Genomic DNA, 27,162 nt, shown 5'->3' on the forward strand with positions numbered 1-27,162 from the left:
CAAGGAATAAATACCTAGATAAAAGGATCAGCTTTCCTGGGATATAAAATGAAGAAGTTTGGAGAGGCGGGGGGGGGGCGGTTCCCAGTTCCTCTCCCAGGCCATAACTTCTGCTTTACCAATGTGAAAGAGAAGCGTTTTCAGACTATTTTATATATTTTGATGTTCATTCCCCCCACATCTTTTTTTCTTTCCTTTTTTTTTAAGGAGTTTCAGAAAAAATCCCATCCAGATTTGTGGGCTGGGCTACAACCCTGTGCGTCTCAATTGCTGGAAGCAGGTCCTCTGTCTTCTCCCTCTGTGCTACGTATCTGATGATCATCCTCTCTCTTTTCCCCCTCCTTCAAGGAGGAAAGTCCGCTCAATTCCCTGCCCTGGGACGGCCCAACCCCCAGCAGAAGATGTGCACTTGGTAGGCACTAACAGGTCAAGAACCCCAAGATCGTGGCAGCCCGGGGGGCTTTCAATTGTATGCAAGGGGCAGCTCCGTCTGTTGGAAATGAATTTTAGATTTCACATCTGTCCTCCCTCCCATTTGCTGAACATGGGGCAGGCCACAGCCTGCTTTTCTGCACTCTGGGAAAAGCCAGCAGAAACGCTGCCCATCTGCAGCCAGGAGCTGGTCCGTCACGTGCCTGCTGCTGATGCTCAAGGCTGCAGTTTGCTGCTCTGTGCTCTAAAAGCCTTCCAGATGTGTCAGCCACCCCCCCCACACACACCATCCGCCATGCCTGCCTGCATCGGTGTGTAAGCCGCAAGAGGACCCCAGCTTCCATTTGTTCAGGCTTCTTCTCCAGGGGATGACAAATGGAAGGGAGAGCAGAAAAAAAGGTCGCTTCCAGCTGTGCACATGCACACACACACCACTTGGGCACGCACACACACGTCACTTGTAAGACACGCGCAGGTATTGGCTCTGCGTCTTTGGAGAGTGCTGCAAATAACAGGGAAAAGGAAGAAAAGCCGTTAGTCCATTTTTCCATGGGGCATGGGGGAAAAAACGCTGGCCCGGGAGAGCCATACTGCCCAAGGGGCCCTGGTGCCCTTCCGATGCCAGAGATGGCTCATTAAGGGCAGTTGGCAGACATCACCGGGAAGACAGCCACGCCAGGGTTTTCAGAGGATGCTATACTTGGGTGCAACTTGGTGGCAGGACACCCACAGGGTGTGCCAAAAGTCCTGGGTTCCAGCCCCATCTTGGCGCCTGAAACGAACCACACAAGAAACAAAGGGAAGACAGCTGCCTGGTGGCGCTGCTGCTAGCACAAACGTTAGAGGGTTCAAAGAAGTGAGCCAAGCCCCATTCTAAAAAGAAAGGCGAATGAATGAATGAATGAATGAATGAATGAATTCCGAAAATCCAGTCACAAATCTGAGCTCCTGCTCCCACAAAAGCACCTGCGAAAGGTCAGGGGCTGCATTTCCTGCAGCCCAACCATCATGGTATTGAAGACCAGTGGAGATTCCCTCAAGCCATCCATAATCCAGGCCAGGGAATTTTGAGATAACCTCTCCCCACCTTTCTCAACCCAAAAGTGCAGGGGGGGGGGAGGCTTCAGCTTCCAGCATTCTCAGCTGGAGAAAGAGCCAGTGGTCCAAAATGGCCAGCAAGCCCATCCGAGGAGAAGCACCAGCAGGGGCTGGGCTGGGTCTCCAATGTCTATCAACCGGGCAAGGACATTCAGACCGCCGAAACAGCAAAGGCCCAGACAAGCGGGGAAACAGAAGCATCTGAAACCGATCCCTCTCTCAGAACCATGTCAGCTCCCGGGAGCTGCTTTGGACGTGCAGGAAAAGCTGCAAAGACTTTCCGCGTCATACGATAAAAGCTAGTCCCCAGCTGGCACAATTATTTGATAATTCTCCCTTAACACCCATCAAATTAAAGCCATGTCCAAGGTCTGCCTGAAGTGGCTCTGCTAGGTATGAAACTTTAATGAGATTTAATGGGTCTGCCCTACATTCTCTGAGCGCTTGGGCCAACGTTTATGAACGTTTAATTTCCCAGGACTTGACCTCTTTTCTCTTTTTCCGCTTGGTCTCTGATCCCTTCCTCCCCCCTCGGTCTTTGTTGCACACAGACTCCCTCCCTCCCCCTCTCTCTCTCCACTTTCCCCTTTGCACACACGCACACAGATGGTTTATGTTAACACTCGAAGCACTGCCACCCTTGGCCCGCCGGCCCCGCAGCATGTCAAAGGCGATTGGAGAGATCCTTTGCAGGCCCTCCGATACCCATCTTCCTGCACTGAGAGAGAGACTGGATGGCGATCGTATCAGGCAGGGAAGGAAAGGGTGGGGTGCAAAGGGTGTTGCTACAAGCAAAGCAGCCCCAACTTAAGGGGGAAGTTCATTTGTTCGTTCTCCATCAAGGCAGGAATAAAGGCCTTGCCCCCCGCAACCTGCAGACGTGGTTCTCCTGCCCGGTTTCATACAAAAGGCGATTCCCTACCCTTGCAAAAGGCTCCAAAACACTGGATTTCCATCCTAAACTCATGCATAAGAGCACACTCTGCTGAGTCTGCGCCCATTCTACCAGATTCACGGTCGGGGCTCGCCTGGGTTCAAATGCTCCCCGCTCTATAAAATACTAAAGGTTGATCATTGTCGAAGGAACAGTGGGGGGTGGGGGAGGACTTACAGGTAGTCCTTGCTTAACAACCATTAATTTAGTGATGGTTCAGACTTACAATGGTGCTGAAAAAACTGACTTATGATCAGTCCTCACACTTACGACTGTCACAGCATCCCCACGGCCACATGATCACGATTCAGGTGCCTGGCAACCAGTTCGCATTTATGACCATTGCAGTGTCCTGTAGTCACATGATCACCATTTTCGACTTTCTCAGATGGCTTCTGACAAGCAAAATCAATGGGGAACTGCGTGATTCGCTTAATGACCACGTGGTTTACTTAACACCCAGGGATTTACTTAACGGCCGCTGCAAAAAAGGTCATAAAATCGGGTCGGATTCACTTAATGGCTGTTTCACTTAGCAACCAGAATTCCAGTCTCAATTGTAGTCATTAAGCGAGGACTGCCTGTACTGGCCTCCCAACCACATATGTTTGCCTTCTGGCCCAGCCTCCCTGTTTCAGAAACAGTCTGGCCCCTTCCTCTTCCCTGTTCTCATGACAAAAATGACAGCTGAAGGCCCTCTGTGGAAATCTGCAGTGAGAATTGAAAGCTCTCCCAGACCCCAACCTGGGGGAACTGGTCAGATCATCCAGCCTCTCCTCTCACCCATACACACCATCTTAGCTTTGCCCTCCATAATGCCCTTGGGAGCAGCCTCTACCCTTGCAGGTGCCCTTCGAGGTGGGAAGGCCTTCAAGTCTATAGGCATCAAAGTACAGCTTGCCGCACTTTGAAGAGTGCGCAGCTCACGCACCTATGGGATGAGCATGAAGCTTGAGATGTACAGAAAAGGGCCAGAAACCCTCTCTGATCTTGTGCAAATACAGTCGGCCACTCAGGATCCTTCAAGCTTGGTTGTCACGCTGCGTTAGACCATCATGATGCTCCTCCGGTTCAGTGTGCTTTGAGGATTCAACCAGCTGTGCCAGGCCAATGGTTTCCAGCTTGTCATGTTGGGCAAACCAGCAATCATGAGCAAACCCCAGCTTCGGGTGAGTGATGAGTCAAGCCAGCCTATCTATTTTCTCCTCTTCCCACAGGGATGGCCCAGCAGCACTCAAGTTAATGCACGGAAGAGCGAGACTTCTCACCACATCCTGCCACACTGGGAGACCCTGAAGCCTCTTTATACTCCTCCATAGGGAATGCTGAGAGCCAACATGGCAGATCACACACCAGCTGGCACTGAACGAGCCTTGCCGCTGCAAGCCGCTGCATTTGATTATGCCCTTGTACCGACCTCATGGAGATGCACTGAATCTAGGAGCCTGAAGCCAGAACACAAAGCCATCTGACCCTATATGGCCAACCCTGACTGGCAGCAACTCTTCGGGGATTCGGGCCAGAGCCTCTCCTAGCTTCTATAGAGATCTCTGGGAGCCAATGGGAATTTCCTGCATGGGCAGAGACATGGGAAGCTGTGCTATTGTGCTATTGGTCCACTCACCCAGTCCTGACAACCCTGACTGGCAGCAGCTCGAGTGTTTCGGAATAAAGATGGCGGGAGGGTGGAAGGGAGGGATGCAGCCCTCTCTGGAGAGGCCTGGAATCGAAACATCATGCATGCACTGGAAGGTATGGTGCAGTTTACCAACCATCCCTTGACCCATGCAGGCCAGTATTGCCAGCACTGTTTGGCAGCCGCTCTCAAGCTGTTTCTCCAGCCCCGTTAGAGACTGAACCTGGGGCTTTTCATGCAAAGGACACTAGCACTTTCTCTACTCAAAGCCAGAGAAACAGCCCCCGCTATTCCACAAATTCAAATTATTCTACCCATCACTCCTTCTCTTCAGCCTTTTTGGCCAGAAATGAGAATCAAAAGGGGCCAGTGAGGGAGGGGGGACCCTTATCAGTTTCCTCTGGAGAGCAGAGTGAAGGAGGCAGATCTGAGCCAGGGGAGGAATACAGCAAGAAAGAGAGAGGGAGAGAGATAAGGCGGGGGGGGGGGAAGGAAGGAAGGAAGGAAGGAAGGAAGGAAGGAAGGAAGGAAGGAAGGAAGGAAGGAAGGAAGGAAGGAAGGAAGGAAGGAAGGACGGACAGGCAGCAGTGTCAGTGGGCTCACTTATCATTCTGGCTGCGTCCCGCATCTTGAAAGCGCAGACACAAGAATGTCATGTCATAACATTCGCAGTTCAGTGACCTCTGCTCCGCCAGGCATCTTCACAAACCGTCAGAGGAGCTGGAGGTAAACATCGCAGCTTAGGGGCTGAGCAGGGAGTGGAGGCAGAGATAAGCCGAGGGGAGCCAAGGGGAAGGGAAGGAACGGCCTTGGCATCTGGCACCGGAGAGTGCCCGTGCATGTCCATGCGCCTTGTTCAGTTGCATGTATTTCTCCCCTGGCCATAAATCCGAAGCTTGGAGCGAAGCAAAGGGGGCTGGGGGAAGGCCAGGATAAAAAATGACCTGATCAACAGCCAGACACCTTTATTGTTCTGAAATGTCTCCCTGCCAAGTTATGAATCTGCCATCTGACCCTGGGGCTGTCGACTTGTTCTGCAGCAGAGACAAAAACGGCGCGTCGGATTAAGAGCCGGCGAGGCTGTGCCGCGCGGGCCTCCCCAGCCTGCACCAAAGGCCCCCAGCAGAAAACTGCCACTGCCAACCTACTGAGGGGGCCCTGACCCCACCACTTGCTGGCTGCCTGTCCGTCACTCTGGGATGGGTACCCCTCGTTTTGCAACGCCACGTGAATGGGGTTCAGCAAGAGAGGGATGCCCACCGGTGATGCTCCCACACATATGCAAAGCCTACTTTGTGACTCCCTGCCCCTAAAAGGACTTCTTCATGCTCCATTTTACTTGCAAGGCTTCAGCCGGCAAAGACGCCCCAGGCCCAATCTTGCCAGCTCGAAAGCGCCTTCTGAAGACCAACAGCCTGCACTGCGCAGCTGTCTTCCCTCCGAGGTTTCCACTTGGTCTCGCAGCCAAGATCTGATTCGCGCGGCACCCCTCAATGAGCTGCTAAAATCCAGGCTCATCAGCAACAAAGGTTTAAAAAACCAACCGGCATGGAAGCATATGAAAAGCAGCGCAGAGGGGAGACTGGAGTCGCCGTTTTCCGACTCTTGCCCAGAGAAGCCAAGCAGGGAGAAGTCCGGAAAAGGGAATTCTTTTGCCAAGGCCCTACAGCTGAAAAGGCGCCCTTGTTTTGCATCCACCCAACTCCGTCCCAACAATTCAACTGCCATAATTAAGGCTGGGAATTATGGGAGCTGAAGTCCAAGATATCCGGAGGGGATCGAGTTTGGAAAGCCGAGCTACGCCTTTAACACAGGCCTCCCAAGCCTCGAGCTTTGATCCCCTCTGATCCCACTGTAATATTGATGAGGACTAACACCCACCTCTTACAGGTAGTCCTCATTTAACTACCACAATTGAGGCTGGAATTTCAGTTACTAAGCAAAGCGGTCATTAAGAGAATTCGACCCAATTTTACAACCATTTTTGCAGCAGTCATTAAGCGAATCATTAAGCAAACCGCATGTCGCTAAGTGAATCACATGGTTCCCCATTGATTTTGCTTGCCAGAAGCTGGCCGGGAAGGTCGCAAATGGAGATCACATGACCATGAGATGCTGCAACGGTCATAAATGCAAACAGATTGCCAAGCACCCAAATCGTGATCGTGTGACTTCAGGGACGCTGTGATGGTCAAAAGTGTGAGCACCAGCTGTAAGTTGGTTTTTTCAGCACCATCGTAAGTCTGAACCATCACTAAACGAATGGTCATTGAGTGAGGACTACCTGTATTTTTCACTGGCTTAGAAACGGCTATGATTATGGGATGCCGCTCTTGAGACAAATTCTAGAGAGAGAGAGAAAGGCACCCCGCCCCCAGGAACAGGGTGCTTATCACCTTGAAGCTACCCCATCCCAAAGTGTGAGCATGCTGTCTGCTCAAGACCTGTGGTGCTAAAATGCTCCAGCAGGGGGTGCTCTAAAGCTATTCCCAAATTATTGGGTGCAAAAGGCTTTTGATGCTCTTGGGAGGGCAAGCCCTGCCCTTCAAACCCCATCTTTTCATTTGGCAAATATTATTAGAACAAAACCAGAGGAGGGGCAAAAATCACGCTAATTCTTTCTTGCACCCTGAGTCTACACTTCTTGCTCAGCTTGATATTGGATTAACCCATTTTCTGGGGTTGCAGGACACAACGAACCGTCAACTGATGAAAGGAGGATGTGTTCAAACCACACATTAAGCCACCAAGTGTCAAAATTAAAACCAACCGAGCTTCAGGCATGCAGAATCAGCTCCTAGAACGTCACCTGGTGAAACATCTGAGGCTAACCATATAGTGATTAGAGTGCTGATACAAAGCTATTCTCAGAAATGTTAACACCATCCCTGCAAAGTGGGACTGAGATACGAACTTCTCTTCTCTCCATTCTTAGGCCTCATCTTAGGTGGGCAAGCTCCTGGCTCAACACAGAACTGAAAGCACAAGGATGAAGCCCCATGATTGGCGCCAAAACACCCTGGAAAGCATTCATTCCCCAGTTCAGCGTCTACATTCTCCACCACCAAAGTCTAAAAATCACACTTTGAAACCAAGAAAACAAGTTCAACCAGTCAGAGAGAGGATGACAAAACGGGAATTAAGGAGGAGTACTCACCTCCCTCGAGGAATTACTAATGTATGCTTTTTAGATACAGGCTGAGTTACCACTGGCGTTCTAGAAGGTATAATTTTAACCTCCTTTGATTGGTATAATTTTAGTTGCCAGGTATGAACTGACACCAGCACCCAGAAAGGTGGGAAAAATCCATTTATTTAAAAAGGTGCTTGCTGCACAAGCAAAGTTGGCACGTTCAAAATGGTGGTGAGCCATACTGCTGGCTAGTTGTGCAAAATCTACCACTGTGGTTTACAAGCAGCAATGTGGGGCTTCATGTAGACAAAGATGATGGTTTATCCAATAAACTCAAGTTAAACTAACCATGGCTTAAGCTCTTAGCCTGCTAGTGTCCCACTTCCCCCTCAAAGAAAGCCCAAGCTATCGGCAAAACCACGCTTGACCCCGAACAGCTGCAGCTGGAAGGACTTTGAATGAAATCCCTTGCTGAGCCCCTGGGACACCACCGGATGGGTAACAAAGGGGTTGCCCTCCTTTGCCAATTTTCCTGGAAATTTTCCGAGGAAGCTTGTGGCCAAACAGGGAGTGGAAAGCAGGAATCTGTCTATTCCCAATTAGCCCCTTGACTGGACAGGATGACCAACTGCTGGAGAGGGATGGGCGGGTTTCCTCACCCTTTCCACACCAGTGCCCGCCTTGGCACACCCTCCCTCTGTCCCTTGCTTGCAGGACCAAGGCAAGCCTGGTTGGCCCCATGTTTTGCCTGCTGGTCCACCATGCAGTGGGAGGAGACAAGGCGTGGAGGGGAGATGCGACTGCCCCGTCACAAGGCAGGCACGGGGCCTGCCCAGCAGAGCCAGCTCAGCCCAGCTGGATCGCAGCCCAGCTTCAGAGCTCAAGCAGAGATTACCAACAGCAAGATAGCCGCGGTTTGGAAGGGGGGGAATCCTCCAGGAGAGGATGAAGGCAGGAGGGGACAGCCACCCCAGGGCCACTTTGAAGGGACAACTTGAGTGTAGTAAGCCCAGACACGGTTTCACGCGAAACAAATGTCCTTAGATGCCACCTTGAAACCTGAGTGCACCTGAAACGAATATCCTTAGATGTCACCTTGAACGTTAACACAATAAAATATCTCGTGGCCCCAAAGCAAAACTGGAACACAGTAACCCCAGAATAATAGTTCTAGGTTTTTTCTTTTTTAAAACCCTGCGTTCGGTCTTCCAGCAAAATGCAAAACCACTGGAAAGGCAGAACCATGTAGATCTAAGGGCTCGTTGAAAAAAAAAACAAGCCAACAAACGAAAGGTGGCAGGATTTTTAAAAGGCGGCAGAGGAACAATGAAAGGAAGGCCAAAACAAACAAACCTACAGGGGAAAGGTATGTTGACACATTCTGCAGAAATAAACACGGCCGATGTTGCCTAGTCGGGTAATGAAACATCTGCATGCCACCACCAAGCTCAGGGAGCACCAAGGGCTCCACAGTTCGACCCAGAGCTGCAGAGTTGTTCTTCTATTGAAACAAACTTTTTAGACTTGCAGAACAGAGCTAAAAAGAGGACAAAAGCCCATCAGCACAGAAAACCGATCTGCAGAAACCCCAGCCAGTTCCCAAGGGAGCAGGCCGGGAGGGGAGACAACACCGTGCTGGAGACAGGCAGGCTTGCCACGGGCAGCAATTCAGATCGGAGAACCCCACCACCAAAAAGGCCCCGTCGCTTGCCGGTGGGATTGCAGATCCTGAGCAAGGGGGAACCCAGATAAGGTGTCGGTGCAGAATCTGGGTAAGCCGAGTTCAAGTCCGTCCTCAGCCGTGGGGGACTGGCGCTGGCAATCGCCCTCCGCCCAGCCCACCTCACAGGATTGAAGACTCCTGGGTGGAAGGAGGGATTTAAGTCTAACTAAGAGGCACATCCATTTATTTAATTATTTGCCCCAAAGGTTTACGTGGCCACCCGTCTTAAGCAACAGAGATCTGGGCGTCTAGCAATAGCTATGCAAAGAAATAGAGTCCCCCCCCCCGCCAAATGGGTAACCTTTACTCAAATACGGTGTGTGTGTGTGTAAGATCTGCCCTGAGCCACCCAGATCTCTTCCCTCTTCTGCACACAAGCACTAACCCCACACTTCAGCTGGCCGACACTGGCAGGTCCGAAGCAGAGCCCAGATCATCAGGAGGGATCTCTCAGATGGGGAGGTTTCCAAGTGGGGGGGAAATACGACAAGCGAGTGGCATCGGACAGAGGCCAGCTCCTTTTAATGCAACAAAGCTCCCATCCTTGGAAGTAAACTGAACCAGTTTGGTCTAGTGGTTAAGGTGCCGGGCTAGAAACCAGGAGACCGTGAGTTCTAGTTCTGCCTGAGGCATGAAAGACGGCTGGGTGACCTTGGGCCAGCCAGTCTCTCTCAGCCCAACCCACCTCACAGGGTTGTTGTTGTGGGGAAAACAGGAGGAGGAAGGAGCACTAGGTATGTTCCCCGCCTTGAGTTATTTATAAAAAAAATAAAGGTGGGATAGAAAATAAACAAACAAACTATATTTGTTTTAAAGCTACAAATACCAGAGATGATACAGAAAGTGGATGTTCTTCCTCAGTCAAGCACCCTCGGGTCGCACAGGACTTCAGCCAATTCTCCCCTTTCTTACAGGACGCTGAAAGTGGCTCAAAGGAGCCAGCTACAGGCCCCAAGGGCATCTTTTCCATGGGGGTCCCGGGCATCCTGGTCAGCCTCTGCTCACCAGTGTCTCCTGACGCAGCAGCAAGTGCAAGAGCGCTTCGCAACCCCTTTAATGCAACACCAACACGGGGCACTACCCTGGGTCAGCCGAGGGCTTGCAAACAGGGTGGTAGGTGTGGATTAACGTGCGCTGAATTGCTCACCACGTCAGACCCAAAGATCTTGCAAATCAAGGCCATGACGGCTACCCTCTCCTGCAGAGAACTGGGGGGGGGGAGCACCCCAGCACCCCGTTCCTCCCAGACCACAAATCTACGGCTAGTACATAGGATTTTAAGGATCCTGTTGCTGGAGAGAAGAGATTTCACAACAGAGGCTTTGGAGCTGAAAATGGCCACACACCAAGGACAAAACAGAGGTTGCCTGCTTGCTGGATCTTTGCTCGCCACACCAGGCTGGCACCTGGCCATCTTGGCACAGATATCGAAGCAGCTGGCGGGGAGGGCGGCAGAGGGGGTCGTTGGTGCCCTCCCACAAGCCAGGAGGAGCCTGGCACAAGGACGCTGGCCAGCCGTTGCTGTGGCCACTTGAGGAGGACGTGTGACACCAGGCTCGCGCTCTCCAAAACACCTGCTAAGGTCGCAGTGCCCCAGGGCGACTGTTCCTGGCAGGGAAAGAGAGCAGGAGGTGGGAGGGGAGGCGGCTACAGGCCTCACAAGAAGTCCCCCGCCCGCCCGCCAGCCACTTGGCAGCACAACGCAAGCTGCAGCTGCCTGGAGCAGGTGACAGACCCAGCGGAGCTGACTCGATTAGCAGGAAGCAGCCAGGAGGGAGCGCACAGGCCGGCACTGCTGCAAAAGAGCCGGTGTGTCCGTGTCCTCCCGCCACAACGGGGAGGGGGCAGCGCCACCCAGGAGATTTTTGCCACTAAGAGCCAAGCGGGAACCGTCCTCCGCCTCTGCCCTGCCAGGCGCTCTCGGGGCGCAATGAGGCACAAAGCTCAGCATCTTCCAACTCCAGTGTGGGCGCAAGGGCACCTCAGCATGAAAGAGGACTGAAGGAAAGAAGAAAACAGAAGGGAATCAAAGGCAGGGCCAGCCGCAGGAGAGTGGCGTGGGAGGAGGAGGACGCAGAGGGGTTACTGCTGAAGGGGGTCTCCCCATGAGAAGGGTGAGGGAGCCCGGAGTTTGAAAAGTAAAATTAAAGACTATTTCTTGCCTCAGCAGCAGCAGCAGCTGCCCCTCCTGGATTGCTAAACACCCTGCCTGGGATGATTCTCCACAGAATCACCTTGCAGGAGGAACAGCAGTCTAGTTTTGTTCTCCAAAGATGCAAAAACAACGGCGGGTTCACAATTGCACCAAGCCACCACGGACTGATCAGGGCATCGTGGCTTGTTCCACGTGTACCCAACCCACCATGGCTTACCAACCACGGTGGCAGAGTTGACACCTTGTCTTGACACCAGAATACAAGGTGCAAAGCAGGACCCAGCCTGGCCTTCCTTCGCAGGCCGGGCAGGATGGGAGTTGCAGTCCAGCGCCTCTGGAAGGGAGATCTGTCATAGGCAAAGCTGGTCTTAGTAGCTACTACCAACCCCAACCATGTTGCAGCAATCAGCAAACCAGGCGCTCCTTCATCCCTTCTCTGGAGGACATACCCCCCCATACACGCACACAGCCTGCATTTGTTGACTTAAGCGCCCATTTGCTCAGCTTTTACAACCGTCTTTCAGAACGTTAATTTTTTACTAACTCTGCAAATACTGAACAAATGTGCCCATACAGGCCACCTCAGTTGAAACAGAGACCTTTCTGCCCCCTCCCCTCATCACTGCCCAGGTTGGTAAGCAGAGGCGAGCGCAGCTGGGGTTCGCCTCCTGATGGCACGGGAGCGCATCTCCCAGAATTCCCACCCTGCACGGCCCATGGAATTCTGGGAGCTGCAAGTCTCAGGATCTCGGCAAAGCGTGTGTGTGTGTGTGTGTGTGTGTGTGTGTGTAACAGCAGGGTTTACTTTTTACTTTCTTACTTTGACAGACTGAAAAAGGATGGACACGTCCCTTCAGTTGCACACTTCGGAGGCCCAGATCTTAAAAAACAATGCCAGCAACAGACTCTATTACCCTGGTCCAGCTCATTTTCATCCAGACATGACTCATTCAACAATCTTTTCCCATGGTAGCGAGCATCTATAACACTGTTAATGCTGGCTGGGGAATTCTGGGAGTTAAAGTCCACACAGCTTGAAGTTGCCAAGGTTGGGAAACACTGGTCTAAAGGGAGAGCTACAGTTGGCACCACCAACCTATCTATAGCAGTGCCAACCTATGAAACTCTTTACCGCCTGAGTTTCATGTGGTGTCCTCCACTATCTTCCTCACATTGCCTCTGATGTTACTGTTTTTTCTTACAAATTTGTTTTACTTTTGCTTAGTTTTGTTCCTTCATTTTCTCTCCTGACCAGCCTTGCCACAAGCTCAAAAGCCACAGTAAGGTTTTTTGTAAACAAAGCAACCCTAAAGTAAGGGTTACTGAATTTTTTATTTTCAGAGAATTTCTGTGATAAAAATGAATGGCCTGCCTAGAATGATGTTTTTGTTTCAGACAATACCTGTTTTGACAACTGATGCACCATTTAAACAGTGGCAAAAGGATATATCTAAATTTGTGTGGCAGGGGAAAAAACCATGAGTTAAATATAAGGTGCCACAGGATGCAAAGGAAAGAGGGGGTGTTTCTTTGCAGCTTGCTGTTTGGTTTGGATGAAGGGGTGGGTGCTGTTGAAAAATAGAAGGTTTTGGAGTTAGGAGGACATAACCTGAGATTTGTGTGGCATGGGTATCTGTGGTACGACAAGGTCAAGGTTAATGTGGATTTTAAATATTATGCTAGAAGTGCCATACTGAGAATATGGAATAGACAGAAACCCAGGCTGTGCCCGAAAACACCTTTGTGGCTCTCAGCACAAGGAGCATTTTACAGACGAGAAATAAGAGGCAAACACAAATGGCTAACTTACTGTGAGATTCTAGAATTTTGTCAAGGGGAATACCAAATAAAATCAAGAGAAGAACTGGTGGCAGAGGGACATACTTGCCAATAGTTTTCTTATTTACAGTTACTAGGAAGATTTAAAGTAGATAAAAGAGTTTATGGGTTTTGAACATTGGATGACTGAGTTTGAAATGGAATTATGTATAAGAATTCTCCGTAGAAACTTCTTTTGATTATTATTTTTTTTTGGCCATACAAGAGGGACGTCCTAGGCATCAACATAGCTACGTGAGTTTCAGATGCCCAGGACTCCTGGACATGCCAGGAAGTGCCAACGGATAGGATAGAGGGCAGCCCTAGGGATGGATGGTAAAGGTGAGCTCTGCCCCCAGTTATTCAAAAGATGCAAACTTAGTTCTGAAAATGGGGGTATTCACTGGCTCGGTTTTTGAATGGAAAATGAAAAGCCACCAGGAGGCAATCACTCTGTTTGGCCAACTGTAGGTTTACCCCCCACACCACCCACAAATTTGCAAGCTTTCAAGGTTCCCAGGACTCTTCACCAGGTCACATCGCTCAGGAGGGGGCAACCTGACACTTCTGCAGCCCCTTTTGCCCATGGAGTGGCATTCTTGGAGGCAGCGCGAGAATTGAAACCCTCCCACCCTCCTTGATGGGGGCAAAGAGGCTCTTCAGGGCCTGGAGGATAACAGATTGCATCAACAGGCCCAGAGCGTGCCGTTTGCACAAGTGAAGGCCTTGATGGGTTTATGATACTCCCTAGAGAACAATAGCCAAAGAGGCCCTGCAAAGAAAGCATATGTGCAAGAACACACTTCCTCTTCCACTGCGGGCCTCGCTCACACCCCTCTGCTGTTTGCTGTCTTGCTTGTTCCAACCTGCCAGCTGAAACCCTCCTCTTTTCTTAAAGGTAAACAGCTCCGCGACAACACAGACCCAGCAGCACAACAACAGTTCGCACCTGCCTTCTTCTGTGCTGCTGGCTTCCCCATCTAGCCTACAACTGATGGTCTCCCATCTAAGGACTGACCCCATCAGGTCCTGCTTAGCTTTTAAATCTTAGCCAAGGGCTAGACAAACCCTCTTGGAAATCTACAAAGATCTCTCCACCCTGGGCAGAACCTAAGATAACAAAAATTATCTGGCCCAGAAGTTCCTACACCTTCACCCTTCCACCTAGGGTGACTCCCCTTGAATCCACAGCTCTTGTACGCCATCCATTAGAGGCCAGCGCTGACGTTTAGCCTGGCCCACAACTCTTGCTGTCCAATCAAACTCTGAATTCCCAAACAGGGAAGCAAACTGGGAGCCAACAGCACCCTCTGGGCGAAATCTTCCAAGGGACACGGGCTCGAGGCCAAAGGATGCTATCAAACCCAGATGCTCCCCAAGAGTTCAGGGGTGCAAGCCCAAAGAGGCAGGCTTAAAGCCGAACCCACTTGGCTCATTTCCATCCTCAATTCTCTTTTGGCAACCTGAAAACAGCCCTTCCCTTCCAATGGTGAGAACAAGCCCATTGCACTGCAAGATTAAAGGTGCCCTACGAAGGAAGCGCCATTTGATCCGGAGACATACTGGATCAAAATTCCTAGGACTGCCAGAGTCTTGTGGGGTGGGGCGCTTGTGAAATTTCTGAAAAAACACTGGCCAGTCAAGCTGCTAACTTTCACAGCCTCTGTCTGCCACCCACACCCCCAGAAGCAGTAGAAAATAAACGCGCAAATCACTCACACCCACCCCAGCCTCCAGCTCTGAGTCATTAGTGGGGGACTTGGCCATCTTGCCAAGCTGAGGTGAAGAAGTCCTGGGCCTGGGAGATAGCGAGAGGGCTGTGTGTGGGCGGCTGGGAACGCAGAGACAAAGGAACAAGGAAGGTTGCTCTCCCGCAAGGTCACCAGGCCTGAAAGGAAGATAACAAACAGGGAAGGAGAAGGGCAGGAGGGGGGAAGCTTAAAGGGCCACGGGGTTAATGCAAGAGAAAGCTCTTTGCTGGGGGGAAGGGATGGCCAGGAAAGGAGGAGAGGCCCCTATCTATGCTTGCCCCACTGCTCTGGGTCAGAACCAGACCACTCCCCTTCGTTTCGAGGCCTAACCGGGTGGAAGGGGCCCATCGGCCACAAAACCAGAAAACACAGAGGTAGCAGAGCGCCAGGCTGGCTTTCAACAGGACTGGCTCTCCTCAACAGTCCAGCAGTGCCTGTCTCCAGAAAGAGCAAATTAAGCGGAGGGGAGGGACTGCGAGGTGGGATGGAGAGGAAGGTGAGGGTGGGCTGCTGAAGGACCCCCGCTCTTCAGCGCCCCAGCTCTCTGGCTCAGCCCCTGGGCATTAAGAGCACCAAGGCCTCCTTGGGGGATGTTCTTGCTCCCCAGACTGCGAGCTCCCCAACCATGCAAGGGAGCATCTGCAGGGAGATCAAAGCAATCAGGCTCCCAACCAGAGATGGGGCAGAGGCCCAATCAGCGAAGCAGAGGTCAGATCCCTGGGGAATCCAGATCCACAGATCCAGCCCAGGTGACCAGACAGGTCCTTTTCCAGCCCCCCCAGGGAAGGAACCGCCTCAGCTCGGAGAAGGGAGCTCCCTGCGCTCCAGAGGAGCCAACCAGGGGGAAGGGAAGCGCGAAAACTCACTTTCTGGAATGTGCACCTTTTGAGCCCCAAATCGCATGTCATTCTGCTCCTTCTCCCAAGCAGCTTTCTAGGACACGTCCAGCTGCCGTGTCTCCACCCAACAGCCCCGCAGAGAACCGCAACAGGCAGAGGCCCATGCTTGCAAGATGAGGGTTGATGGGCAAACAGTGCCAAGTGCTGGAGTTGAGGGGGTCCTCCTGCAGCAGACCTGAAAGGCACCTCTCTTCTTCTCCACCCAAGGAGACGGTGGAGAAGTCCCACCTGCTCCAGAGAAGGCCATCCATTGCAACCCTTCAACCACAGAACGGCACAGAAAGCCTCCTTGGTCAAGGCCACTCGCCATTAGCCCAGTTGGCTGCAATTATAGAAGGCCATGGGCAGCAGGCAGGAGAAGTCTGAGCTCCCACCCTGAAGGACCCTTCCCTGCCCTCCCTCCTCTGCACCCCAAGACCCAGCACCAGGAACTTATGATGCGATACAGACTCTAGAATGCAATGCAAGAAGTAACCCCGTGCTCCTCAGAAGGGGAAAAACAGTCTCCTTCTCCATTCCAGACATCATCCATGGCCCTCTCTGGAAATACAATCCTTTGCTTCCCAGGCCTGCCCCTGCCTTGGGAGAGACTCACGCCTCCCCACAGCCTGATCACGCTGGTGCTAAGAGATCGTGGTGGAGCAGTAAAGAGGATTTACAGTTAAATGCAAGGGGCCTTAGCAGCCATAATTCCTCCTCCTCTTGACTTAAATGGATTTTGAACTTCAGAAAGGAGAGGCGGGGAAGAGGCAGCTGCACACCGGGAGACAGATGCCTGGTGAACGAAGGAGGTCAACGGCGTTTGCAAAGAAAAAAAGCTTTTCCTGCAGCCAGCAGCCAAACTGGACAGAAGTTGGATCAGGGCAAAACGACGCCTGCTTCCTTCTGAAAAGGATCCCAGCTGCACCGATCACCCGAGCGTGACCGAGAACACAACCCAATTCATTCTGCATCCGCACTCCAGAGACGGAGAAAGGTAAATTCCAGGATGGAGAGACAAAACTGCAACTTTTGCCCCACCGCCTTTTCACGCTTCCTGGGGTGGGGGAGGCCTGGCAGATGCAGGGGGGAGATGTGCTTTGAGGTTGCTCCTAAACTGCGAGAACAGCCTGCTCTAAGCTCTGCATGTTTCAGCCTCTTCCTCTCTCTTTCTTTTCTTTCGCACCCACCCACTCGAGGCTCACAAACCTTTCCTGATGTTCACCAACAAGTCACATCAGACACATGGGCATCATTCGCAGCCACAGAGACACGCCTGGGTCACTTCCACCCTAGTGGCTTCCCCGCATCGCCCAGCCCTTGCAGAACGGCGGCAAAGTCCATGATGGTGGTGGACTCTAGAAGACTTTGGAGTAAGGCATGAAGATGGAGCATGGCTCTGCCCCTGGAGGAGGCCACAGGTCGATCTATTTTCACTGAGAGCAGAGCGGGACTCAAGAAGGGCGAAGAGGCAGGGAGGAAGCACCCAGACGCTTCTTCTTCACAATCTCACGCAGCAAACTGGTTGCTGCCAGGCGCGTGGCAATGACCACCCTCTGAATTCTCAGTCAGCAGGAACAGCGCCCAGAGTATGCTAGCAAAGCTTTTACGCTTCCCAGACAGTTTGCATGTGAAATATCCATTCTCTATGGGCTACGGAGCATTCCTTCTTTGGGGGGGTGGGGGTGGGAAGAAATCCACACCCTGTTGTCTCTGCAAGAAGGGTGACCGTGGCTTGGCTCACTTGGCCCAGTGCATATTCCCCTCTTCTGGCCATGCAACCTGCTGTCTATAGGATGAAGGGGGGACCAGCAGAGAAAGAAAGAGGGCCCATTTGCTGTGTGATGGGTTACTTAGCACGCTTCCCCCTCGTCCTGGTTAGCCTGGCTCAAGAGGAATGGGCTGGATTGGCACCCAGGCTGAGCTTTGTTAATTCCAATGTTGCTGTGCTGGAGCTTCCTGGTGGGTTACCCCAACGCAGCTGTCCTGGCTCGCAGTTGGAGGGTCCATCCTTGGTCTCTCTCAAAATGCAAGTTTCTTTTATTTCAGCCCCATTTCTATACCTCTCCGGACTTCCCTCCCATCTTCACCTTGCTCCCTGGTGAGAATCACCAAGGGGCTTGCTTTCACGCCCCTTCTCACCTCCTCTCCCGAAGTCGGAAAGCCTCTCCCCCAAGCAGGGGTGGCAGAAGAGGGAGGGGGATCCAGCGGGGTCTGCCCACCCCAAGAGCAAGGGGTGTGTGGCTTGCCATCAAATGCTCCCCACCACTGCCCTGCAGAAACATCGCAATCCAGCGACGATTAATAGAACAAACATCCCAGCTTCCCAAAAATGTGGCCCACCTTTGCCACTTGCAGCGGGTGGCCATTGTGTTCTGGGTCCCGCTTGGGGCAGTGGGGTTGGGGGGGGCGGCCTTCGCCAGGTCCTTACTCCTCAAATTCAACCTAAGCAGAGAAACTAGCTTGGGGCTGCTGACTCACCCAATCTGAGCAATGTAATCTTGGTTCAACTATCAGCCCAAGGCTGGAAAGGACAGAGCAAAAGAAACTCCTTTTGAAAGTTTTCCAGCAGGAGCCCCCCTCTTCCCCCAAGCAGGCAGCGGGGTGGAGGAGCAGAGGCAGAGAAGCACCAGAAGGACCAGGGCCAGCCTCGCTCTCTCCTCCCCAGGGCCGGGGGAGGATTATTAAGAGCATGCCAGAAATTCTGTTGGGACAAGCCGCAAAAATTCCTCCTCCAAGTTCAGTGGCCTCCGTGTTCTTGCCCAGGTCTCTTGCTTCGCTGTGGAATTACTACTCCGTGTGATTACCAGCCCCGTCGGCTGCCTGTGCAACCTGTAACCTTAGAAATGATGGAGCGCACATCTTCAGGCCTTGATCAACACCCCAGTCCGATTTGCAGCCAGCGTGTGTGTGCACATACACAGGCAGGAACAAAGGCCCACAGAACACCGGCACATGCATTGCACGCACACAGAAGCCCACAGGGACACCTTCTTGGGCACGCACAGGCATGCAAGGCCTCTCTTTAAGGTCTGCCTCAGCTTAGTATATTGACCTGTGTAAACCTGGCATATACACAGCGGTTTGTTTTAACATTGGTTTGCTGAATAGTATCAAACTAGCAGGGTTTATGAAATGAACAAAACGATAAACCACGATTTAACATTTGCAACCTCTGAACTTCAGCTTTGCGAGCCCAGCTTTCTGTCATTCATGCCAATCACTTTGAGGGAGTCTGGTGGTGGAACCTTTTCTGACTTCTCCAAAGGCTGATCTCAGACTACCCTGCAACCAGCCCAGCTCTCCTCCTGCAAGTCAACCCCATTTACAGAGCCAGAAGATGCAGCGTGGGCAGGAAGACGAGAGGGGCCTGGCCTGGCCAGGATGGGGCCAATTTTACAAGCCGGTGTTCTGAAAAGTGGGGGAAGAGGCTCACCTTTCCCTAATCTTTCTACAAACCAAGCAAGAGAAGGGAAGGGGAACTGCAAACTGCACAAAGGCAAAAACGCCTGTGTGCACTGTTGGCCAGAAGTTGGCCCTTTGCAGCCACAGAACTCCAGGCACGGCTATCTAATCACTTGAGGAAAGGCCAGCTGTCTTCCCTCCTGTCCCTTATTGCACTGGGACTTTTTCAGGCTGCTGTCTCCCAGCCTGGCCCAGCCGAGCCCAGCCCGCCTCCCAGTTGGCGCGAGGCCCTATACAAGCTTCATCTGCAAAGCCAACTCAGTCCTGGGCGTCCTGTCTGCAATTTCCTGCCAACGAATCAAGAGTTTCTCTTGTCCTTCTTTGTCCAGGACAAACAGCTTGGCCCTGCTTCCCTACGTTTTGGCCAGTTCTGCTGCATGCCATTTCTTGACACTTTTGGCCCCCCATTCGCTACCAACATCAAGAGTCTTGTCGGCTTGGCACAGCCGCCAACCTCAGTCCTGCACAATTCCCCCATGTCTGTACCCCAGAAGGGCTTCACCTGTGGCGTTACCCTGAAAAGAGGCAGATCCTCTAGGTTCCTACCGGCAGGGCATGCCCAACGCAGCCCTCGCTCTTCGGATATACCCAGCCAACATCACAACTCTGGAGGGCTGTGCGGTTTTCCCCAACTATCCTGTGTCCGTTGCGCTTTTGAAAAGCTTTTAGATTCAAGGTCACCTCTTATTTATCTTTGCTCTTTCCCCCCCCCCCCCGCCCACTGTTTGTAATGTTCTTAAAGGGATGAGAGGTGATGCGCAGGTAAGTGCACGCTGGGTAAAAACTGGGCAACTGGGGGAAACTCCTAACATAGCTGTGCCAGAGCGCAAGGCTGCATACGAGATTTTGCGCAATGCAAACGTTGGAGAGCCAGGGGAGCATGGATGCTCTGCAGGCCAAAATCCCAACCCAACCCTGCCCAATTCCAAGCTGCACTTTTTGGTTGCTTTTGTTGTTACCATTGGTATTATTTATTTATACCGTCCACTGCCATAGACTCTGGGCAGCTTACAAATACAAACAAAAACAATAGACACCGTTAATAAAGCTTTACTGCATGGTTCTGAACTATCCCGACCAGCGACCTGATTCCAGATGGGCTTACCCATCACCCTATTCCCAGCCAGCCAACCACCCTCCCTCTTGCCCAGCAGGTTGTGAACCAAGACACAGTGCCACCTCCTCAGTGATCCAGCCAGGAGCAGCTGCTGGCTTCCCGCCCCACCCCGTGAGGCGGTTGCCCAGTCTTGCAGCTCGGCAGGCAGCTATGCAAGACAGCTCCAGTAACTGGGCCAAGCACCTTTCCGGGGCGATCGACTTGATTTGGCTCCAGAAAGCTATTAAACTGAGCTGAAAGACGTCAAGTTTGGGCCCTTCTCATGATTGCAAAGGGAAGCCAGGGAAAACACAGGCAGGGTGCCCTGCAAGGCAAGGGGAAATTCACAGGCTTCAAAGCAGGCCCCCTGGCCTGGAAAATGGGAAGCACTTTCTTTGACTCGGCCTTCGAACTTCAACTGAAAACTTCTGGAGCGTTGGCGATTCAATTCCACCAGCAGCATTGCAGCCTGCCACCCGTACTCTGAAGATGCAGATTTATGTCTTTATTTCAATGATTTAGAGAGCCACCCATCTCACATGCCCACACATCCCAAGAACTGGCAGCAGAAGGCAAGGGAGTCATGTCCTGCACATTCTGGCTGGGTACACACATTGCATTAAGCCATAAATCATGGTTTGCTAACCACAATGACACCATTCAAATACCACGCTGAGCTGGAGTCAAAGAAACAGGGTGTGGAACTAGCCACTTTTATTCCCATAATCCAAGGAACAGCATAGATGCTCACAATTAGGCAGCTGCAGTGCAACACATGAAAAGAAAAAGTTGTTAAGTCTTCATTTTTAACCGTGGTTTGTGGACAAAGGCACAACCGGCTGGGTTTGCACCCAGCAAGTAACCCATAAGCCATGTTTTAAAATCCACCAGAGCTGGATGATTAACCAATCCTGTTACACCCAAGCCTCCTCGGTCATGGCTAAGCCCCTGCCTTGAGGACTTCTACCATCTCCAAAGGTAACCCTCTTTGCCAAACGGACAGTTTGCCTCCAAACATCAAAGCCGCCTACAAGTCAAACAGAGGGGCCAGCGATGTCATCAGGGTTTCTACAGGAGACCTAAGCCTGTTTGACTGGCAGCCCATCGAGGTAGGAAACACGCCACAATGAATAGCCAAACTCTATTTTGTTGATATAGGCTATAACAACAGAATCTTGAAAGCCTGACAGCGGTCCTCTGACACCAGAGAGACTCAAGATGGGGTACTCTTGAGTTTCTGACACTTTCTTGTTTTCCTGGGCTAGGCTCATGTTTTGCTAACAGCCACCACATATGTTCTTCAAGGTCATCTTTCTACTTCTTTCCATCAATCCTGAACAACAAGCGGGCCCCAACTTCCCAGCCATCAAGAGGGGGCCATCAAGAGTCCATCAGCACAGTCTCGCTGCATCCTTTACAGCTGTTCAGCATCTGCTGCCATTTGTGCATAGGCTGGTAAGGTTACACATGGCTCTCCCAGTCCCCCTTCCTAGACATCTTTAAGGCACCCCGTTTTTTTTCTGCAAAGCTTTTTCTGACCCAATTATGAAATTAAGTTATGAAAGGAATAACTTAAATTATGAAATTAAATTATGGAAGAAATTATGGAAATGGAAGAAATTATGGAAAGGGTTCAGCAGTCTGTCTACATGTCAGTACAGGTAGTCCTCACTCAATGACCATTGTTTAGTGACAATTCAGACTCACGACAGTGCTGAAAAAGTGACTTACAACCAATGCTCACACGATCGTCTCAGTGTCCCCATGGTCACGTGATCGTGATTTGGGTGCTTGGCAACCGGTTCGCATTTATGACCGTCGCAGCATCCCGTGGTCATGTGATTGCCATTTTTGACCTTCCCAGCCAGCTTCTGGCAAGCAAAATCAATGGGGAACCACATGATTCACTTAACAACCATGTGGTTCACTTAATGACCATGGTGATTCGCTTAATGACCACCACAAAAAAGGTTGTAAAATTGGGTCAGATTCGCTTAATGACCCCTTTGCTTAGCAACCGAAATTCCGGTCTCAATTGTGGTTGTTAAGTGAGGACTACCTTTGGGTAACTCTCTAAATACAAAATAGAATGGGGCACAATTTGGGGGGTGGGGGGAAAGCTAGCAAAAGAATGACTGCTTTCAAAATTGGGCTGGATCGGGTCAGGGGTGATGGAGAAAAAAAAATCCTGGAAAATTCCCTATGGGAAAAAGGGTTGGGAAATGACTCAGAATATTACTACCTGCCCCTGTCTAAGCTATTCCCTACTGATCACCTGATCCACTGCAGAGAACCCACAGCTCAGCTGGCCCTGAGCTTCCCAATGCACAGGTGCACACCAACACACACAAAATTGTCCACTGACAGCCCAGAAGAAAACACAATGCTTCTTACAGCCCCTGCTGGTAAAGGGGCTGGAAAGCGTTCAAGAAAACAGCTCTGCAGCTTTCCTCTCCTTTTTATACCTTCCTGTTGGCTCTTTAGGTTTCATTTACTTCCTTTTTAATGCAGATGTCCTGGAGGATGTTCTTTTACACCTTTTATCGCTGCCCTTGTAAACCACCTTGGACAGGCTTTGAAGGGAAGAGGTGAAGGAAGAAAAACTAACTGGGAACTCTCCAACAGTCCTCCCCCGCCCCCCATCTGCCTTTTAAATCCGGAAGCCACTTTAAACTGGTTTCCAGAATACGCTCACCTACCCGTTAAGGTAAGAAGCCTGGCTATTATCCATTACTGTCCAATACCAGCAAGATTAATGTCAACGCCATTACTCCCACATTTATACGATTATTTAATATAGTTTAGAAGCACCGTTGAGCCGTTCCAAGTTGGCCCCCAGAGGACACGTGGAGGAAAAGCCTGGCTAGACAAGTGCATTCAAGGTGGGGAGGGGGCCGTCCGAAGCTGGCAGCCCCCGCAAGCGACGCAGAAGGAACGGCAGCGAGGGCCACGCAAGGCTGCCGAGGCATCCTGTGGCAGGGAATTCCCCAGGCGAGCAGCCGCGCCAGCGCCTCCCTCGGGGGACGGATTTCCAAGGCAGCCGAGGGTGGGCGAGCCGAGCCGAGCCGAGGCGCGCCAGGGACGGGGAGGGCGGCCGTTCTCGCAGCCCCCCCAACGCAGAAAGCGCTCCTTCGGGAGGGGCGCTCCTCTGCAAGACCCCCCGCGCCCCACCCCCTTCCCAAGCCGGACCCCCGACCCCGAGCAGGGCGCCCCCGAGCAGAGCCGCGGAGCCCTTCAAAAGTCCGGCCGGGGCCGCCCCCGCCCACACCCGTTCTTCTGGGAAGACGGCCAGCTTCCCCGGCTCCTTTCCAGCACGCCCACGCCAGGCTCGGGAGAGAGGGCGCCTCTGAGCACGCACAGAGATCCCCGGGTGACGTCACCCTCCCCCTCCCGGCCCGCGGACTTCGCAGGCGCCCAGCATCGCGGCGGCGGCGGGGCATCCCCGCGCGGGGGGGGGGGCGGCGGCGGCGCTCACTCACCGGGGCCGGGGGGCCGGGCGGCCCAGCGGGGACTCCTCCGCTCCTCCATGGCCGGCGCAGCAGCGCGCGGCCGCCGGGGCAACTTTCCCGGGCGCGCACCGGGCGGAGCAGCAGGGCGCACGGCAGCGCTTGGCCTCGGCTGCCTCCGCTCGCTGGCCCTGCCCCACTTCCTGCTGCTGGCGCTGCTCTTCCCCCGCCCGCCCGCCGCGGGGCCCGGCCCGAGCCAGCCCAGCTGCTCCTGTTCCGCCCGGAGCCGCGCCGCCGCCGCCGCCGCCGAGTGACTCACCGGCTCCGACCGGGCCGCGGGAGCCTCTCCGCCCCCCGCCCCGGGGAAAGCCGGGCACGTGCGCGGGGGGGGGCAAGGGCGAGCCACGAGCGGGGGGGGCTGGGAGGGGAGCCCCGAGACCCGCGGCGGGGTCCCCTTCGCAAGTGGCCAGGCGCCGCGGAGGGGCGGGCAGACTGGCAGCCGCCTGCCCGCGCGTCCTCGGGAAGAGCTGTCGCAGCCGGCCCTCCGCGCCCGCTCAGGACACTCGAAAGGCCCGCGGTGCCACTCCCGTCCCGGCTCAGGTGACGCCCGCACGCCCTCCGTGCGCATCCCCGGGGCTTGGCCAGGTTGGCAGCGCCTCGCAGCGCGCCCCGCCAGCGCGGGGTCTGCCCCCCCGGTTGCCCCCTCTGCCCGACCCCACCGCCCCGGCCGAGGGTCCAGGCTGCAGACCCCGAAGCCGCTCTTTGCATGACCGCGATCTGCTGATAAATAAGCCGCGCCTTTGCGCGAAATCCTGAACCCTGGCTTACGATCCGCAGCGACTGGGCTGACACTCGTCCCCAAAGGGAAGCAGCTGAGCGCGATGGGTGAAAGTACAACGGTGGGGCGAGCGGCATTTCCTGGACCCCCCCACTGCAAGAGGAACCGCTCTGGGAGAACTCTCGGGCTTGGAAGCTCCCCCAAAGTCGAAGTCAGAAGCCACCCCCGGGGGCGGAAGGGTCTGGATCTTCCTGCAAACTTGGAATTTTTAACGCGGCCTTAAGAAAGGGGCGCGGAGGGTCACGGGGAGTCGTTCGAGGAAATTTCAACCAAGACGGACTTTAGTCAGGACTGGCATAGCAGCAGGGTGTCCACACAGATAAGCAGGCCTTGGGGGCGGGGGGGGGGATCAACTTTGCATTTTGGCCAACTTTGCCGGATTATTTACTCGGGGCACGGACTCGCCATCTGCTGGAGAAATCGAAAACTGCAACGCCTCTGGGGACTTGGGGGAAAGAACGATCGAAAGGATCCCGTTTGCACCCTGGACCGAGCAGGCCAGCAGCAAAGCTCTCGATCACTTGGAACAATTGCACCCAGCCCCCAGGAAACTGGTATTCCCCAGCTCTTGTGGGAAAATGCTCAGGAAACCACGCGGGGGGAGCTGGGGGGTGGGAAAGTATTAAAATAAAAAAACAAATTAAAGCCAACGAACAAAATAAAGCCAGGCCAATTAAAATAAACAAATAAATAAAATAGTCTCCCTGATGTCCTGAAAAGGGGCTCACAGCCTGCACCTCCCAGCCCATCGAGCTGCACCATGGCCGGTGCTAAGCGCCAGGTTTTTCAAACTGTGGGTTGAGATGCCCCTAAGGGGCTCACCAACAGCTTGCGAGTGGGAGGAGGGTCACATTTAAAAAAAATGATCAGGTTTCCTTGGCAAAATGAGAACATGGTCAACATTTGCTCTGGATAGCTGTCTGCTGCAAAGTTTGAGATCTCTGGAGATACACTGTATAGGACAGCATTTCTCAACCTTGGCCATTTTAAGATGGGTGAACTTCAACTCCCAGAATTCCCCAGCCAGCCATGCTGGCTGGGGAATTCTGGGAGTTGAAGTCCACCCGTCTTAAAATGGCCAAGGTTGAGAAACACTGGTGCAGAGGTCAAAAAGTGAAATTTAAAATGAAACAGTGTTTATTTCTTGCTCCTGACACCCATGGCACCATTAGTTTTGTTTGTGGTGGGGGTGGGGGGCTGGGAGTGGGCACGTGTTCATTTATTGTCCTTTCAGGAGCCCCCGCCCTGCAAAGTTTGCAGCTGAATCGCGTGCGGCAGAATGAACCAAGCGAAGAGTTTTGTGGCACCTTAACATACAAATTTCACATGCTGGGAACTTCCTAAGTAGCAAATGGAAGTGATTTCCCCCATATCCCCAGAGGAGCATCTGAAATCCGTTTCAGAAGTCAGCCACTTCGTTTCAGCACGGACAGAGCGGGGGGGGGGGGGGGGGAGGCCACAGCGTTCGCACAGCCCAGTCAAGCGACTGTCTCCCCAGCTGCATTGCAGCCTAATGTGCTGTGCATGATCAGGCCCTTGGTTAGTTCCATGAACTGAAAAAACGGGGCTGGCTGCAAAAAATGGGGTGAAGGTCACTCTGGGGAAGCATGTTATGGGAAGGCAGCAATAGAATTCTCGCTCCTGAAGGGGAATTAATACACACACACACACACTCTCTCTCTCTCTCTCTCTCTGGAAAAGCGCCTGCTGGAATGCCTCAGTTGCTCTTGAACTTCCTGCAAAACTCTACTTTTCTGCTGCAACAGGCCAGCGCAAAAGCTCCCCTGGGGACACACCGCCCATCTGTGTCTCCCTCGGCGGATTACGGATGCTTCTAGACAAGTATCTTATTGTGCAAGGGCATTGCTTCGTTCACAGAATTTTAAGGGGGTGAGAGATCCAAAGGAATCTTCCCTGCTGCAGATTTCCTGTGCCATCCCGTCATTTTTTCCACAAAGTGGGGGGGAAAGAAGGCTGCTGGGTTGTGCGTGTATTCAACTGTGCATGCATTCAATTCAATACATTCAATTGTGCATGTATTCAATACATTGTGCATGTATTCAACTGATGCAATTTCCCATGCCTGTGTACAGTGTTTCTCAACCGCGGCAACTTTAAGATGTGTGGACTTCAACTCCCAGAATTCCCCAGCCAGCAAGCTGGCTGGGGAACTCTGGGAGTTGAAGTCCACACATCTTAAAGTTGCCGCGGTTGAGAAACACTGCCCATGTGGTTTAATGTAAAACAGACCGTGGCTAGTACCTTCTGTAAGGTCATTCCCTGAACTCAATTTCCCAGGGACAAACATCTTTGGGGATGGCAATACAGCCTCCAGCTGAGCTCTGGGCCAGGATACAAAGGCACTCTCTGTCCTTGTCCCTGCTGGACTGACTTAGCGTGTCCATCTCAAGAGCCTGCACAAGTTGCAGCCTTTTAAATTCTTTTTCACCGCAGTTGGGGGGGGTGTCATTGGGAATCAAAAGAAACAAGGAAATGCCCTTATCAGCAGTTCTCACCAGACACTCAGAAGAAGCACTTTTATCTCCCTGCCTTTCCCCATCTACAGTAGAGCAAGCCAATGTCTACTGTAGGAGTTGCGTTAATTGTCTGAATTGCAGGAGCTTGGCGGCATTAGTGGGAAAAAGCCAAGCAGCTGCATGAAGTAAGTTTTTCTGGAGCAAAACGCATTCACACGTGTGTGGGACTGCTCCGTTCTTGCCTTCCAGTGGTCCTGAACAAGCCCCATAACTCTGGGACTT

The 27,162-nt window shown here is 52.7% G+C and overlaps 1 protein-coding gene across 3 annotated transcripts in view; it reads right to left on the reverse strand.

Moving 5' to 3' along the window:
- Positions 1-27,162, reverse strand: part of GSE1 (Gse1 coiled-coil protein) — a 198,895-nt gene that overhangs the window by 169,835 nt on the left and 1,898 nt on the right. The window contains exon 1 of one of the 3 annotated variants that reach the window (XM_063312908.1): positions 23,599-23,755. The exons of 1 other annotated variant lie outside the window; for it this stretch is intronic. In XM_063312908.1, coding sequence (XP_063168978.1) covers positions 23,599-23,647 — 49 coding nt within the window. In that variant the 5' untranslated portion in view covers positions 23,648-23,755. Of the gene's footprint in view, positions 1-11,931; positions 11,963-23,598; positions 23,756-27,162 lie in introns of those variants that run through there. One more of the 3 variants, XM_063312911.1, reaches the window with a different exon arrangement.

The sequence above is a fragment of the Candoia aspera genome, chromosome 11, assembly GCF_035149785.1.
Source record: "Candoia aspera isolate rCanAsp1 chromosome 11, rCanAsp1.hap2, whole genome shotgun sequence".
NCBI classification, from domain to species: Eukaryota; Metazoa; Chordata; class Lepidosauria; order Squamata; family Boidae; genus Candoia; species Candoia aspera.